Source organism: Anas platyrhynchos, chromosome 8 (genome assembly GCF_047663525.1).
Source record: "Anas platyrhynchos isolate ZD024472 breed Pekin duck chromosome 8, IASCAAS_PekinDuck_T2T, whole genome shotgun sequence".
NCBI lineage: Eukaryota > Metazoa > Chordata > Aves > Anseriformes > Anatidae > Anas > Anas platyrhynchos.
The window spans coordinates 39,494,774-39,509,345 of record NC_092594.1 but is presented as its reverse complement, the minus strand read 5'-3'; the positions used below and the strand labels follow the sequence as shown (position 1 = coordinate 39,509,345).

Here is a 14,572-nt window from a genome sequence, read left to right as displayed (position 1 = left end):
TAACTGTCACAGAAAAAAAGCTAACCCTATGGGGCAATGTAAGCATGTGCCAGCTCACAGTAGACATGACTGAACTGTTTAGTTGCAGAAATGGACATAGTGCCAGCCAACACTGTTAGAGATTAGTAGCTCTAAATCCTTGGGACAGGTAAGCACTTAATGGTAAACAACATCCATGATGCTATGACCACTTCCTGAGGATGCGCACTTTTATCTCAGAAGTCACTGGGAAACCTGACAAAACACCCTGCATTTCAGAACTGCTGTCTTTTAATGACATAAATTCTGAATAAACTTCAGTTTTATACTCTGCTAGATCTCTGGCTCTGCTTCCCCACTGTGTTTTCCCACCACTGTAAATCACTGGAGTCAACCGTGGTCCCTTGTAGTTAGTAGGCCTAAATAGCTTTTTGTTCCTTGACTTTGACTAATCTCTTCTTGAATCCATATGAACTTTGGACACTGGCAATGTCCATTACAGCGATAATCTCTACTGTTTGGTTAAATGTTATTGAAGAATTATCACTGCTTTTGTTTTGTTCCCTGCAAATTTTCCATTTATGAATTTCAAATGATGCTCCATGTATGTATTATTAGAGGATACAGTGAGCTTCATTTCCTATTCAACTGGATTGTTTTACATCTGATTTTGGATATCTTTATGATATTCACTGCGATAATATACCATCTTTGAAGGTCTTCAAGAAACATGTAGATTTAGAAAGTAGTAGCATGGTTTAGTGGTGGGCTTTAGTACTAGATTAAAGGTTGGACTATATGATCTTAGAGGTCTTTTCCAACCTGAATTGATTCTATGATTCCATAACAGGAGTGAACTGAAGGACTGCTGCTGTTGTTGAAATCTTTTATCAAGCAGAGCTCAAGAAACTATTCTAAAACTCATCTTAGCCATATTTACAGGGGCTTTTTAAAGTGTATTTTTTTGTGACAGATGGAGCTACTGAGGCTCATTTCCATTATCGTAAAAAAATATATGTTAAATGGCTTTGATTTTAACACTGATACATTTGGGCAATGCTCTCCTATTACCGTTACTGGAATTTTGTCACAGTATCTTCAGACGGTTTAATACAGAGGTTGATATCAGACGAGTATCTGTCTGCGGCCAATGAATACAAATGTCTTAGTGATAGATACTAAAATAAAATTGTGTTTTCTATTTCTAGATAGGAGGTCTGCACATTCTCTCTCATCCACCAGTGCTCAGTATAGCAGTGGAGATGACTCTGACGTTCAAAAGATGATAGAAAATATTAAGGGCAAAGAGGAGTATGATATCAAAAAGGCATCTGATAACACAGCGCATGCACAATACAGAAGTGAGAATGGGGAAAATATACTGTTCAAAACAGAGGACAACCAGGAAACTTTTACACTGGAAAAGGAAGACATACATGAAGCAGAAAAGACAAAAGTGGAAGATCGACCAGCAGGGGAAGATACTGAAATTTTTCATGAAAACATAACATCAATACAGCATCAAAGTCCTGAAGTTAATTGGGAACTCAGACAGGCTAGGACAGTAGAAAGTAACATAAAGGAAGATGGGGAGAAGAATGCAAGTAACAAGAGAGACAGTGGGGAGAAAGATGTTCTAGTGCCTTTGGAAAATAATATGATGGAAGTGGAGAATAGAAATGAAGAATTTCCTCAAAGTGACAAAGGAAGTGGTGAGTACAGTCCCCCTGCAGAACTGTGATGTGATCTGTGAATGCAACTGTTGCTGTATTTGCCTTTATCCTAAGTCATGATGCAGCAAGGGGAATGCAGTTGCTGGACTATTTTCAAGCTACTGAAATACTCTATATTTCTGTGAGCTAAATAACCAGAATGTAACCTCATTTTTTTTTTTTTTTTTTGCTTGTTTCTTTTCTAGTGTTTCCAGTGTAAGGCTTTGGCTATTCTTTTTTTTTTTTTTTTTTTTAACTTCACAAGTTAGGTTTCACATATCATGAAATTACTGTAAAATACAAACATAATTCATTACTTATATGAGAATCAGTGTGCCGGGGAATTTTCTTTATAATGTGGAAATCACAGAATCACAGAACGGTAGGGGTTGGAAGGGACCTCGAAAGATCATCGGGTCCAACCCCCCTGCCAAAGCAGGTTCCTCAGAGCAGGCTGCCCAGGTAGGTGTCCAGACAGGCCTTGAATATCTCCAGAGAAGGAGACTCCACAACCTCCCTAGGCAGCCTGTTCCAATGCTCTGTCACCCTCACCATGAAGAAGTTCTTTCGCATATCAGTGTGGAGCTTCCTGTGCTCTAACTTGCAGCAATTGCCCCAAATACTAGATTCAAAAAGAACACCAAAAAAATGCTATGTGAATCATGGTGCAGCAGATGAGGATCAAAACTACATCAGTAGTTCCATAGTTGTTTTGCTTCACTCTGTCATGGATTTGTTGGCAAGGAGCAGATCTGTTAGTTGTGTGACACCTCAATTTTCTGATAAAATGGGCATCTTGTGGTTTCAACTTTACCTTTATAGATAATGGGCACATAAAAGACGGTTAGCCATATAAACAATGTCTGCATTACTGTATTTGAGGAAGGGGAAAAATATAAGCCCTTGCTTTACAGTGTCATTTAGGTTATGGAAGAAATTTCCTGGATGTTGTTAAATCAGGCAGTATAACAGAATGGTCACCTGCACTGGTGTTTACATAAAGAAGGAGAGGCACAAGCCATGGCAGATTAAATTTCTAATTGTCTTTCTCCACACCCCATTAGCAGTGGAATGTATAATCCTTTTCTTTTGTTTCAAGTTTTTTTGTTCTGTTTCTATTGCTTTCTGATCACTGCAATGCATAGATCTAAGACAGCTATGTGTGGAATAAACTCTAAAACGCTGGAGCTTAATGCTTGACAAATCTGTTGCTGCTGGGTTACTTTGACTGTCTCGTGTATTGCTTTTGCTTTGTTATGCATTCAGAATTGAGCCGGTAAAGACATTAGCATACTAATCATTGAATAATGCTGAAGTCTTCAAAGATGTTTGCTTCTGGAACCCCTCTCTTCACTTGCATGAAAGGAACTTGAATGTAAGCAGCTTCACCACTAGACTCAGATGAGTTGAGTAAGGACTGGTGAAGAAGAAAGAACTCTGAAAACATACAGAACAGGAAATTACGTGGTAATACAAAAGCAAAGAGAGATCAAATGAATGTGTAAAGGATAGTAATTTCAGGCTGCGTTAGCATAAAACGATAACATTGTTCTTAGCATAAATTCTTATATGTTTACATTCAGTGCACTTGGTTTTATGGCTCTAGGTTTCAACAGAGTCCCTCTATCAAGTATAGATAGAATGTCCAAATGTTACACGGTAGCAGCATTTATATATGTAGATATATATAAACAGTGTTCTTAGCCAAGCCCTGTATAATCTCTGCTGCCAGAAGACTACCTGAGATTCAGGGGTAGACCAGATCAAGTAGGGGAGAGGAAGAAAAAGAAAAATTGTTGAATCATAAAAAATACAGATAGGAGTTTGCAATCCTAAATTGAAGAAGGCTTTTTCCGTGTCCACATAAGAGTCGTATAGGTGAATTTTATAGCAAATAAGGAATTGCCAAGAAGCTTTGTCTAGAGAAATAAAGGAAAAAAATAATCCCCTTTTTTGAGATATAATTAGCATGTTGAAAGATACATTGTGGGGTAACAAAACTCACGTGGGAATCTTAGCTTCTTCTAGGCACTTAGGACAGTGGCAAACATGATAAAGATTCAAATTGCAAAATTTAAGGATGTTTATAATTAACAATATGCCATGTGATTCCAACTTCCACTACTCCAGCCCTCCAAAATGCTGAGGGCTAAGAGCCCCCAGAGACACCAGGAAAGCTGAAAGTACTCAGTCCTCTGCTGTGTCAAAACTCGTTCTCAGTCCATTCTTGGGCTTCTGTTTTTTTCACGTGAACTTCTCCATGGGGCTGGTCATTCTCATTAGCTTTCCAGCCTGTGTTTGCATGAGATTGATAGGACACTGTTTCTGTTTCTGTTTTGCCCTGATGAGACCAATTGTGCTCTGCTCCTGACAGGATTTCTCCAAAACAATGCTGTCATTAACAGTGCAGAAATAAATTATCACAGTAATTCATGTATGCTGAAGGAAGCAAGTGGTGCAAAATGCTCCACTAGAGTGAGTCTGTGCAAATCATAAACAGTGGCATGACACGATCTCTCAGAAGTATGGAAATACCTGGGTTGGCTTCCTGCTGTGCATCTTCTGATCTTGCTGTGCTCTTTGTGACAAGGAGATATTGCTGAGCCCATGAGAGAATTTCTGTGATCAGTATTTCTCATCCTTCCCTGGGCTCTGTGTTTTGATAGACTGTCAGTTTCTCTTTTGTCAAGTATTGCATAGACAGAAAACTGGAAAGAATTTGAACTTCCAAGTAGTCAGACTTCAGGCCCATAACCAGGTCAAAGCAAAACAATGTGCACAACAGCTAGCAAAGCATTTGGTATTTCATTGAGTCTGAAGGAAGTGTTGCCTGGACATCAGCCTGAGCCAGCAAAGCATGTCCTGGAGTGGACAGCTTCTTGTCTTCTCTTCAGCATTGGAACAGCAGAATGAATCAAACAGGCTGTGTGCTGTTGCTCAGAAACCTTTGTCAGGATCTTGGGTCCCAGGAGCAACCTTGTCAGTGATCTCCTGTGAACTTCCCTGACCATCTTTCATGGTTCCTTGCTACGCAGATCTTAGTAATTCAGGTAGTTGCAATGTCAAAGCAGTAGTGGAGCCATCAATACGTTTTAGGACCTGTGGTGCAGGCAAAAAGGCCTTCATGCTGAGCAAGTGCTTTTTGTAACATCAACTGAAATGGTCTTTTAAAAATTTTCTCATGCTTCTCTTCAGAGCTGTGTGGGTGCAGGGTTCTCATTGGGAAGGATAGTTGTAAGCAGGAAGTGGGAGAAACCACAGGAGGAAGGAGAAGAAAAAATAAAAATAAAATAAAAAAAGAAGAAAAGTAACATATATGGCCAAATAGAAAGAATCAACGGTGTACAAAACAAACAAAAACAAACAAAAAAAAACAACACAACCTCATAGGAAAAAAGTGAGAGATCACAGGGTGTGCAATGGCAGGGGAGAAGCAAGGACTTGGGAAGAGAATAATGCAAGTTTGTGGCAAGGAAGACTGTGGGAACAAGTCCTCTCCCACTCCATGTGGAACTCTTCATTGATTCTGAAGCAGCAGACAGATTAAATTCCAAATACACAGGTACATGTATAAAAAAAACAGGTGCTTTTTCTCCAGTCTCAGAAGAACTGATAACTGTTTTTCTTAATATATCGCTGGAGGGAATATTCAGTTAAATGTAATTACACATGGCTTGAATACATGACACCTAGAAGACACAGCGATTCACGGAAGACCTCTACAAGTAAATGTGTGGAGGCAAGACAGTATTTCCATGGGTTAAATATATTCTTAAATAGGGACAGATGCATCCTCCAGAGCAGATTCTGGAAGGCTATTTGTCACTTCATGGCAGAGGTGGGTGGACAATTTGAATGAGACTAGCTGCTAGGTCAGTCAGTCTTATTGTACTTACTTCTAAGCAACCAATTCTTTTCTAGCAGACCTCCTAGTAGCAGCAGTGTAAATTTACAGGGCAGGAAACCAGTAGTACATGTAAGCAATACACTCGGTGCAAGGTGCTTTTGCAGGAAGGCATGACTTCTCATATTGCAACATGTAATATGGAGTTATTAATTTTGAAGTGTGGTCTACTGGTCAGGTGATGCATGGTCTGATGGGAGGAATCAGCTTTCTGTGCTCTCTTCTCTCCTTTCATGGTCTCCATTCTCTCTCAGTAAAATTTCTTCTCAGCCTGTCCTTTATTCTGGCTCCTTTACTGTCTGCAGCTGCTTGAGCTGCCTTGTGCACCTTCTGTGCTCCTGCGCAGCTGACCTACCTAGTGAGTGGTCACATCCAGCCCTGAAGGGCAGGAAGGGATGGGGGCAGCAGGGAGTAAGTAAGGCCAGTGGAACTGTTGTGGGAAACCAGACATGGGCTCCACTCTTCTGCTGGCAGAATGAGAGACAAATATTGTCCTCTCGGCCTGTTGGTCACCTGGAGTCCTCTTTGGCTGCTGTTCCAGAGATGGGGTTTTGTTGCATGGGTGCTTGCCCAAGCAGACAGCAAAAAGCAATGATTTTGGAGTACAGCAGTAGTGCAGGAGCATCAAATAAGTCAAAACGCATGAGATGATTTGGGGCAAGAGAGCCTTTGCCCAGTTTGCGAAAGGGTAGCTTGGGAAGGACATTGCTCCTTGCTCTCTTCACTGGCACAAAACCTCCCATTTTCTAAATAAGAACCTGCTGTGTTTGTGCAAAACATGGGTACAGCAATGCAGCCTGCTGGAGGTGCCTGCCCAGGGACAGGCCCTGGAGCACCAAATTCAATGAGGAACATTGCTGTTAAATTCTCAGGGTGTAGGAAAAGGCCCTGTATTATTCCCCAGGTGTAATTACAGAATGCATGGGAAGCATTACTCTGCATGAACAGCTGTGTGTTCTTCTTCCCATGTATGCATATTTTATATGAGCAATTTACCACCTATTTCTGAATTTTGAGTGTTATTGTCAAGCTTGCAGCTATTTTGTGTACACACAAGCTCTCTGCAAGGCAGGTGGGGGGGCGTGGGGAGAGGGAGAAAGGACTGGGAAAGGGCAGGCAGAACTGTCAGAACTGGAGGCCAGTCACGCATCTACATTTTTGCCTAAATTTATCACGGCAGATGCCAGAATGGCAGCACCAGAAACCTAGTCAGAGCAGGGGTGCATGGTAAGAAGCAGCATGGCAAGTCTCTTTCTTGCCACCATGCTGATGTCCCTTCATTGCTTGTGAGAAATAATGTTTTTAACCCAGTAAACCAGCCTTAACATTAACTCAGCTCTCAGTAAAACCAATGTTTCAATTGTGTCTTACTAGCACCAGGTGGAGCTTTCTTGGCAGAAGGAACAAGAGCACCTGATGTGCAGAAGGCAGCAGAACAAGAGGCACGAGGAGTGCAGGTGGCAGGGCAGAGACAAGCACTGGTGGAGGAAGGCCGTGTAGCTGAGGAAGGAGATTCTCACGCTCACGACGCAGGACGGAGAGCGGCCCAGGCAGGAGATGTGCTGCCCGAGGGAGAGGTGGTGGCCGTGGTGCCAGCAGCGGGTCAGCTGGCTGCGGAAGGACAAGCACCTGCCAGGGGGGCCATGGCAGAAGGAGATGCCAAGGAAAAGGAGACAGGGAAGGGAGTGCCTGGAGCAGAAGTGGTAGCTGGGGGGCAGAAAGCTGTGATGAGGGTGATGGAGAGTGTGGGAGCACTGCAGGAGCCAGGGAGCAAGGGAGAGGAATCAGCAGGAGTGGGGGGGCCGGCACGCAGGGAGGCAGACGGGGCAGTGCCTGGGTGTGGTGAGGGAGCTGGGGAGCTCTCTGGAGGCGGGGAGGCCATGGAGAAGGCCTCTGGGGTGGAGAAGGCAGTGGGGATGGCAGAGCCCCTATTGAAGGAGGCAGTGGGTGACACCATGTCTGAGGCAGAGGAGGCCGCGGAGGAGGGACGTTTTGCAGGGAAGGGCATTGTGGAGGATGCTGTATGTGAGGGAGAGGAGGCTGTGGAGGATGCAAACTTGGCAGAAGAAGAGATTACGGGAGTGGCTGGCCTTGAAGGAGCGGAGGCTATAGAGGAAGCTGTTTCTGAAGGGGAGGAGGCTGTGGAGAAACCTGTGGCTCTCAGGGAAACATTAGGGGATACCGAAGTTTGCACAGGCGGGGAAGAACTAAAGCCAAATGAGTTCACCCAACTGAAAGCTTCAGGGGAAGAGAAGGCGGAGATGAAGGATGCTGCCATAGGAATAGCAATGTCTGAGACTGACAGACCACCAGAAGTGGAAGAGAGATCTCTCCCAAGAGCAGAGGAGGTGGTGGAGGAGTCTGTGGATGCAGGCAAGGGTCCAGTGTTACAAGTAGCATCTGGATTAGGGGCTCTGGTGGAGGCTGGAAGGGATCCTGCAAGTGAAGGGTCATCTTTGTTGGAGCAGACAGCAACAGCAGAAGATGAGGAGGGTTCAGCAGAAGCACTTTTGCTTGAAAACCCATCTTTGGGCAGCAAAGCAAAGCCAGATGGAGTAATGGAAGAAAATCTTGATGGGCCAGTGATGGGACTATCTGCAGAGATAGCTGGAGCTGAGATAGGAGGTGGAGGAGTCATGGGAGGAGTGGCAGGTCCATGGGAGCTGGAAGCTGCAGAGCAGGGATTGAGGGAGTGTGCTACAGGTCAGGATGGGGTGGTGCTGGGAGCGGGGAGAACTCCTGGTGAGGAGGTGGTGGAGGAACCAGCACCGCCCGCAGAGGGACTGTGTGAGAGCAGAGCTGGGGAGGCAGCTGGCACTGCAGTGAGGAAGGCAGAGAACGGGGGGGGAGCGGTGGGGCTGGAGGCGGCGGTGGCTGGGGACAGCTGGATGGGTGATGGGGTGGGAGCATGGGAGAGGGGGACAAGAGCGGGGGCAGGGGGACAGAGCAGGATGGGGGTGGCAGTGGCAGAGGGGCCAGCAGTCCAGGGAGGGACGGTGCAGGAGGGAGCACATATCAAAGGGAAAGAGTCTGGCCTCAGTGAAAGTGCCCAGAAGGGAAAGGCTGAGGGTGTTTCAGAAGACACACAGGGTGACTCCGGGGCTCAGGAGCAGAGGAAGAAAAGTCCCATGCGAGGAAGCCCAGATGCGGGAGCTGCTGCCACGGATGGGAGCTGCTGTGAGGTGAGTCCTGCCTGGGTCTGCTGCTGGCATGTTCCTTTTCACATCCCCAGGCTCGTGGCTGCTGGGAGCAGTGTTGGGAGCAGATGATGTCTCATATTCTCACTGCTGCTTTCTTATGCTCCCCTTAAGAATCTGCCACTGATAGCTGTGGTACAGGATGGCAAATCCTTCTGCATGGCAGCTTCTGTGTGCTTACCTGTTCCTGAAGCCCTGTTGCATGTACCTTCACCATGGTGCTAAAGCTTGCAGCCCCATGTCTTCTCGGCCCTCCAGCTATGCCCAGTGCCCTGTGTTCCTGGCTCCCAGCAGCATCACCCCGTCTCCCAGTGCTGCTGGCGGTGTGGAGCGGCCTCAGTGTCACCACTGCTGCTGTTACTGCCCGTGAGCTCTGTGCTGCATGCCAGCAGCAGCAGCTGGCTTCTCTGGTTGCCCTGGCATCTAGCTGCAGGAAGTGTCTTACAGTGGTATCTCTCTACCTCAGTTTAGCCTATTTTCTGTAAAGCTAACATTTTTCTCATCATTTCCTAGGATGTTGTAAACCTGGATGCAGCTGTTGTGCCCTCCATAGGGCCCCAGGACAAGGAAGAAACTGTCCTCTAAGCTTTTTCTGCAGCTTCTTCAGTGCTGTTTTCTGCAACATTTACACATCTACTAGATTTGTGCCCTTCAGGATACTCACTCCTTCATTTTACTTTGCGAGTACAACTGTCTGTCACATTCTTCTACAGCAGCTTCTCAGTGTGCAGCAGACAGCTCAAATTAGCAAGTGTATGCCAGCCCGGGGAACAGCACTCCTTTGTCGTTATGAAGACCAAAATCACAAGGATTGTTCCACAGCTGCCACACTTGCTATTTATGTTATTTATAAAATACTGCAGTGGGGAACTTCCCATCCTCCCCAGACACCCCTTGCCTTTGCTACCTGACAGGAGTGACAGCTAAGGATAGGTACTCTGTGTGTGTTACTGTAGGACTATAAATGTACATCTGAGTGTATGTGCTTGATTGTATCTCCTCTCTGCATTTTTATGTGAGTTATTTGGCTTTTTAAACTGTAAACTCTTCCCTGTGAGATGGGGTTGTGTCTTCATTGGCGTGTGCAGGACACTTGAGCACATCGGTGGTTTGATCTGGTGCAGGGCATCGGGGTGTTGCCGCAGGAGTGGGAAGCGGCCCCATCACGGCGGGTGCTGTGCGCAGGGGTGGCTGCTGTGGAGCACTCGCCATGCAGAGCCAGGCTTGGTGCTGACCACACTTCAGTGCGTTCTCAGAACTTTGAAAAGATGTTGGGAAATGTTAAATCAGAGCAATTGTAACTGATTTACAATGTGAATGAGGAAAGCCTGAGCCTTTTGCTTTCACTGGTGTTAGGTGTAACTCCACAGGCCCATGCAGTCTGTGGTGGAACTGCTGCTGGACCTGTGGCAGCATGTGGTTCAGAATAAGGACATTTCAACCCCGGGTTGGCTGTGGGTCTCTGCTGCCCATCCCCTTTTCAGCTCCCCCACCTCTGGAGGGACCCTGAGGTCCTGCCCGCCATGCGCAGGGGCGGTAAGCATAGCGGCATGTAGCTGTAGCTGGGTTTTCAGATCAGGAAAGGAACTGAAACAAGCAGGATTTTGACATGTTTGTTACCCTAAATTATTTAAGAACAATATACATTTAAACACATACAAATTTAAATGCGATCAATTCATTTTTGTTTCCTCCTGTACTAAAGACGGTTACATTTGTATTTTTAATCTGGATACCAGGAAGTATTTTGAAAGAAGAAAGCAGACAAAGAAGACTGATAGCTTTACTGTCATCAGCAGCTTAAACAAAGCATTGCATTAAGTGATCCTTTGTGGTGCAGTGGAAATATTTATTCTGTGCAAGATAGGCAATATTTGCTTACAAAGCATGTGTTCGACTTTTGAGAACTCAGCAATGCTCCTTTCCTTTTAACCAGGGAGTGTCCATAAAATCAGTATTGGCTTATTCTCTGGACCAAGACATTTCCAGTGTTGCTCAGCATAAAAAACTACAGTAAATAAATAACCTGTATTTACATACTCTACAGTTGAATACACCTGGTATACGAAGTGTTTGGAATTCAAATTAATGCTAATGACCTCCAGAGTTGTTTTTTCTCTCTACACATTTGCACATACGCATATTTACTTGAGTCTATTAAAAAACAAACAAACAAACAAGAAAAAAACATGATGTATCAGTCTGTGTAGTTCATTGAATTTTTGCAAATGATTAAATTGTAAGAATAATACTTGGCAATCAAGTAGGGCCTTGTCTTCAGTAGTTATCTCTGCTTTCTAACTGAATGACTAAGTAATGTTGGGTTGAGTGTTTGTGCTACTAAAACTGGATCATACAGATTTGTATGAAAAGCAAATGGATGTGGCTTGTGGGCAAGACCAGACAAAAGTGTTTTACGAATGCACATGCATACACACAGGTTGCTCAAGTGTTAGGGGTGGACAAAGGTGAGAGGCAAAGATTTGCCTCAGCAGTGATTCCCTGGAAGGTTCAGGATTACAGCTAAGGCTGTACTCAGGCAAGTCACGAACCAAACAACTGGCTTGTTTGACATTTATCTGCTTTACTGAGCACAGGAGGAAAATGGGAAAGGTAAGAGATTTGTGTGTCGTAGGTAAGTGCCAGAGTGATCAGCAAAGCATCTCAAAATGCTGTTAAATACTCTCACTCTGCAAAAAAAGAGCACAGGGAATGGGAATGGGGTCCCCATTGCAGCACTGACTGCGTTGTGGCAAGGGAGCCTCGTGTGGCTCTGCCCGAGGCAGGGATCCCCCAATGTCAGCTCTGGGGCAGTGTCCCTGCCCCAGCGCGTCCTCGTCCTTTCTGTGGCTGCTGAATGGCAGCAGGCGAGGTGGTGGCAGGACCCGTGCCCCACAGTGTTGTGCAGGGGACTCCTCCTGGTGCAGTTTATTGTCAGATTGCCAGCCTCCAGTCTCTGCTCCTGGCACTTCAGCCATGAGTGTGTTTGTTTGTTTGTTTTTTCTCCTTATGGGTAGAATCTTCCTTTAAAGATAGCTGACATTCAGAGCACTCTGGAGATGATTAAGCGGGGGTGTGAGTTTGCAGTAGCAGATATAACTAAATCCAATCCAACATTTTAGAAAAGAAGGCAAGAGTTGGTCACTAAGAAGCACCTGAACTCCCAAGACACTCCTTGGCTGCAGAAGATCTGGGTCATCAGGGAAATCCCAAAAGAGTAAGGCAGCAGTGACTGTAAGGGACAGGAAAACTGATAATACATAATTTAAAATACTTCAATATTTATAAATGGTTCTTGTGTGTATGATTTTAACAATTAGGGAAATGAGTCCTGTGGTTAGGAACATGCTGGCTCTCAGAGTTTCTTGTATTGCTCAAAAAAAACCACCACACTCCCAATACTCTGGTTTTACAGACTAATAGAAAATTTTTCCCTAGGTGAAACAAAACAAATGGGAAAAAGACCTGTAAACCTCACTAAGTGAAACCTTCCCCATTTTTATTGCTTCAGGATTATGAAACTAACAGCATGCAAGACATGAGTCAGCAGAGCCTATTACTAATTTATAGAGCATGTCTGTCACACTGCACAATGCCTTATCACAGAGCTCGGTTCAGACACTGTAGTCATAAGAATCCAACATCCTGAATAATATCCACAGAGCAACATGCAGTAATCATGAACCCACATTTCTACCCACCTGACAGTTGTGTATTCAAATGCAATTAAGGAATAATATTATAGCAGTGTTGCTTGCAGCAAAAATTTACTATTTTCAAAACAGATTCCAGAAAAATAACAGCATAATTTTAACTGTGTAATTGCCTCTAGAAGAAGGGTTCATGTTGTCTTGCCCTTCCCATTTTTTTTTTTTAAACTTCCAGTGAGAAATCTGTTGCAAACCCGGTCTCAGCAGGCACACTCAGCATGCATTAGTTGGCACTTTGCCTTGGAACTGCTTTGAGTGAAAAATGTAGCTCTGTTCTGCTTTAGGATTATTGCGGCACAATGATTTTACCTGTCTGCAGTAACATAGGTGGTTTGGGATTTGATTTGCGTGTTACCCTGCTGGTGAAAAGTTTCTTTTGAAGTTCCCATGTGGCTTTTTTGTTACCAAATGACTGAACTAGAGCATGTACTTTGTAAGAAAAATAATAATAATAAAAAAAAAAGGAACTCAAACCAAAACAAGGAAGCAAATGAGAAGACAGAAATGTCTGGAAGAGTACAGTTATGATGGCTACCCAAGTACCCCATTATTCTCAGAGAGCAGGAAAGCAACTGCAGATCAGGGCTCAGAAAAGATGTAGTGGGGCTGCTGTGCCAGCGAGCTGTGTGAGCCTGAGGTACTGAGAATGCGGGGCAAGGTGTTTCTGTGACGGTGGGGAGCTCACAAAAGAGACAATCTCGTTCAGGAGCTGGGAGCTGGAGCTTGGCTGGCGTGGTGGCAGGAAGGACAAGCTGTTTCTTGCAGTGGCGAGGTGGGCTGGGGCTCTGCGGCAGCTGCTGGTCAGGGATGCGGACCCAGGTAACAACAACTTGCAGCAGAGCTTTAAACTTTAACAGACACACCTTTACTGTCACCTCTTCATATTTTTAATGCTCATGCTGGAAGTTCAGGCATTCACTTTGTTAAAGGGTAGATGCACACCACCAAAAGAAAAAGCCCCCTCAAGATAAGCAGAAAAAGATGCTAGCACATAACATGAGAGGGACATTCATTGTCAGCAAATAAAGGGGTCAGTTTGGGTACCATCAATATAGCACGCGATGCTTGGGAGTTAGGCTGGTATGGTAAGAACAGTTGCTGCTGGTTTTTGGTGACTTTCTGCAGTAAGGCGGTCCATGCTGTCAGCTGCTTTCTTCAAAGCTACCGCTGCTGCTGCAGGAATGAAATCTCATGGTACTCATGGGATCCGACACGTAACCTGCAAGATGCAGAGGGAAGTTCATGTGCGTCCTGACACAGCAGCGATTCTCCCCTACCTGCCCCTGCAGTGACAATGTCAACAAAATAATGTGCGTACCATTTTGAGATAAATAGGCACTGATCACACATACCTTTTTGCTGTCTGCAAGTCACCATTCAATATCATCTACCGAGGAGAAATTTAAATGGGAAGTAAAGAGACCCAATCATTCATGGAATAAATGCAACATAGTCAAACACAAAGAAGCTTTGGTGACCAACATAAAAGAAATACATAAAATCTGACATAAAAATCTCAGTGTTTTAAAGACATTTGGCATTAAAAACTATATATATTTTTGTCCTTTCAATTAGAACTTAGGAGAGCTCAAAATCAGCATTCTGACAAGTGTTTTTAAAATATTTTAACTTGTTTAATTCTTGACACTACAAAATGGACATCAACTGCTCTTGACAGTGCTTCCAATGAGCTTTCCAATAATAAGAATCCATTTCTCTCTTTACACTGTCATTGTCAGCTGTTCCCGCTCTCCTTGTTTTACTGTACTAACATAAAAATAAATCCTATGTAGTCATCTCAAATGTCCTGATAACAATGCATCATACAGAGCCTTTCAGATGCTCAGGGAACAAAGAAAACTAGTGCACAAAAACTTTCTGGGGTGTAGGGATTGGGAGAGAATTAGAAAACATTGCTCATGCTCCTCCATGCCAAATTCCTACTGCCAAACAGAAATTATACACAGCTGCATAAAATGAAGACTCTGGTAACTAAAATTGCAGTGACCATTATATCCCCAAGCTGTACTCCATAACCAGCTTTGGATTATCTTCTGATCATGGCATGCT

At 44.4% G+C, this 14,572-nt stretch overlaps 2 protein-coding genes across 4 annotated transcripts in view; one reads left to right on the top strand and one right to left on the bottom strand.

Moving 5' to 3' along the window:
- ERICH3 (glutamate rich 3) overlaps positions 1–9,849 on the top strand; it is a 35,644-nt gene extending 25,795 nt beyond the window's left edge. For all 3 annotated transcript variants that reach the window (XM_072042091.1, XM_027463722.3, XM_072042092.1), the window contains exons 13-15: positions 1,188–1,691; positions 6,970–8,777; positions 9,306–9,849. In XM_072042091.1, the coding sequence (XP_071898192.1) occupies positions 1,188–1,691; positions 6,970–8,777; positions 9,306–9,377 (2,384 nt within the window). In that variant the 3' untranslated portion in view covers positions 9,378–9,849. The remainder of the gene's footprint in view (positions 1–1,187; positions 1,692–6,969; positions 8,778–9,305) is intronic.
- A 712-nt stretch (positions 9,850–10,561) lies between these two features.
- The window catches only part of TNNI3K (TNNI3 interacting kinase), a 68,165-nt gene continuing 64,154 nt past the window's right edge, over positions 10,562–14,572 (bottom strand). The window contains exon 25 of the mRNA XM_005019200.6: positions 10,562–13,721. Coding sequence (XP_005019257.1) covers positions 13,645–13,721 — 77 coding nt within the window. The 3' untranslated portion in view covers positions 10,562–13,644. The remainder of the gene's footprint in view (positions 13,722–14,572) is intronic.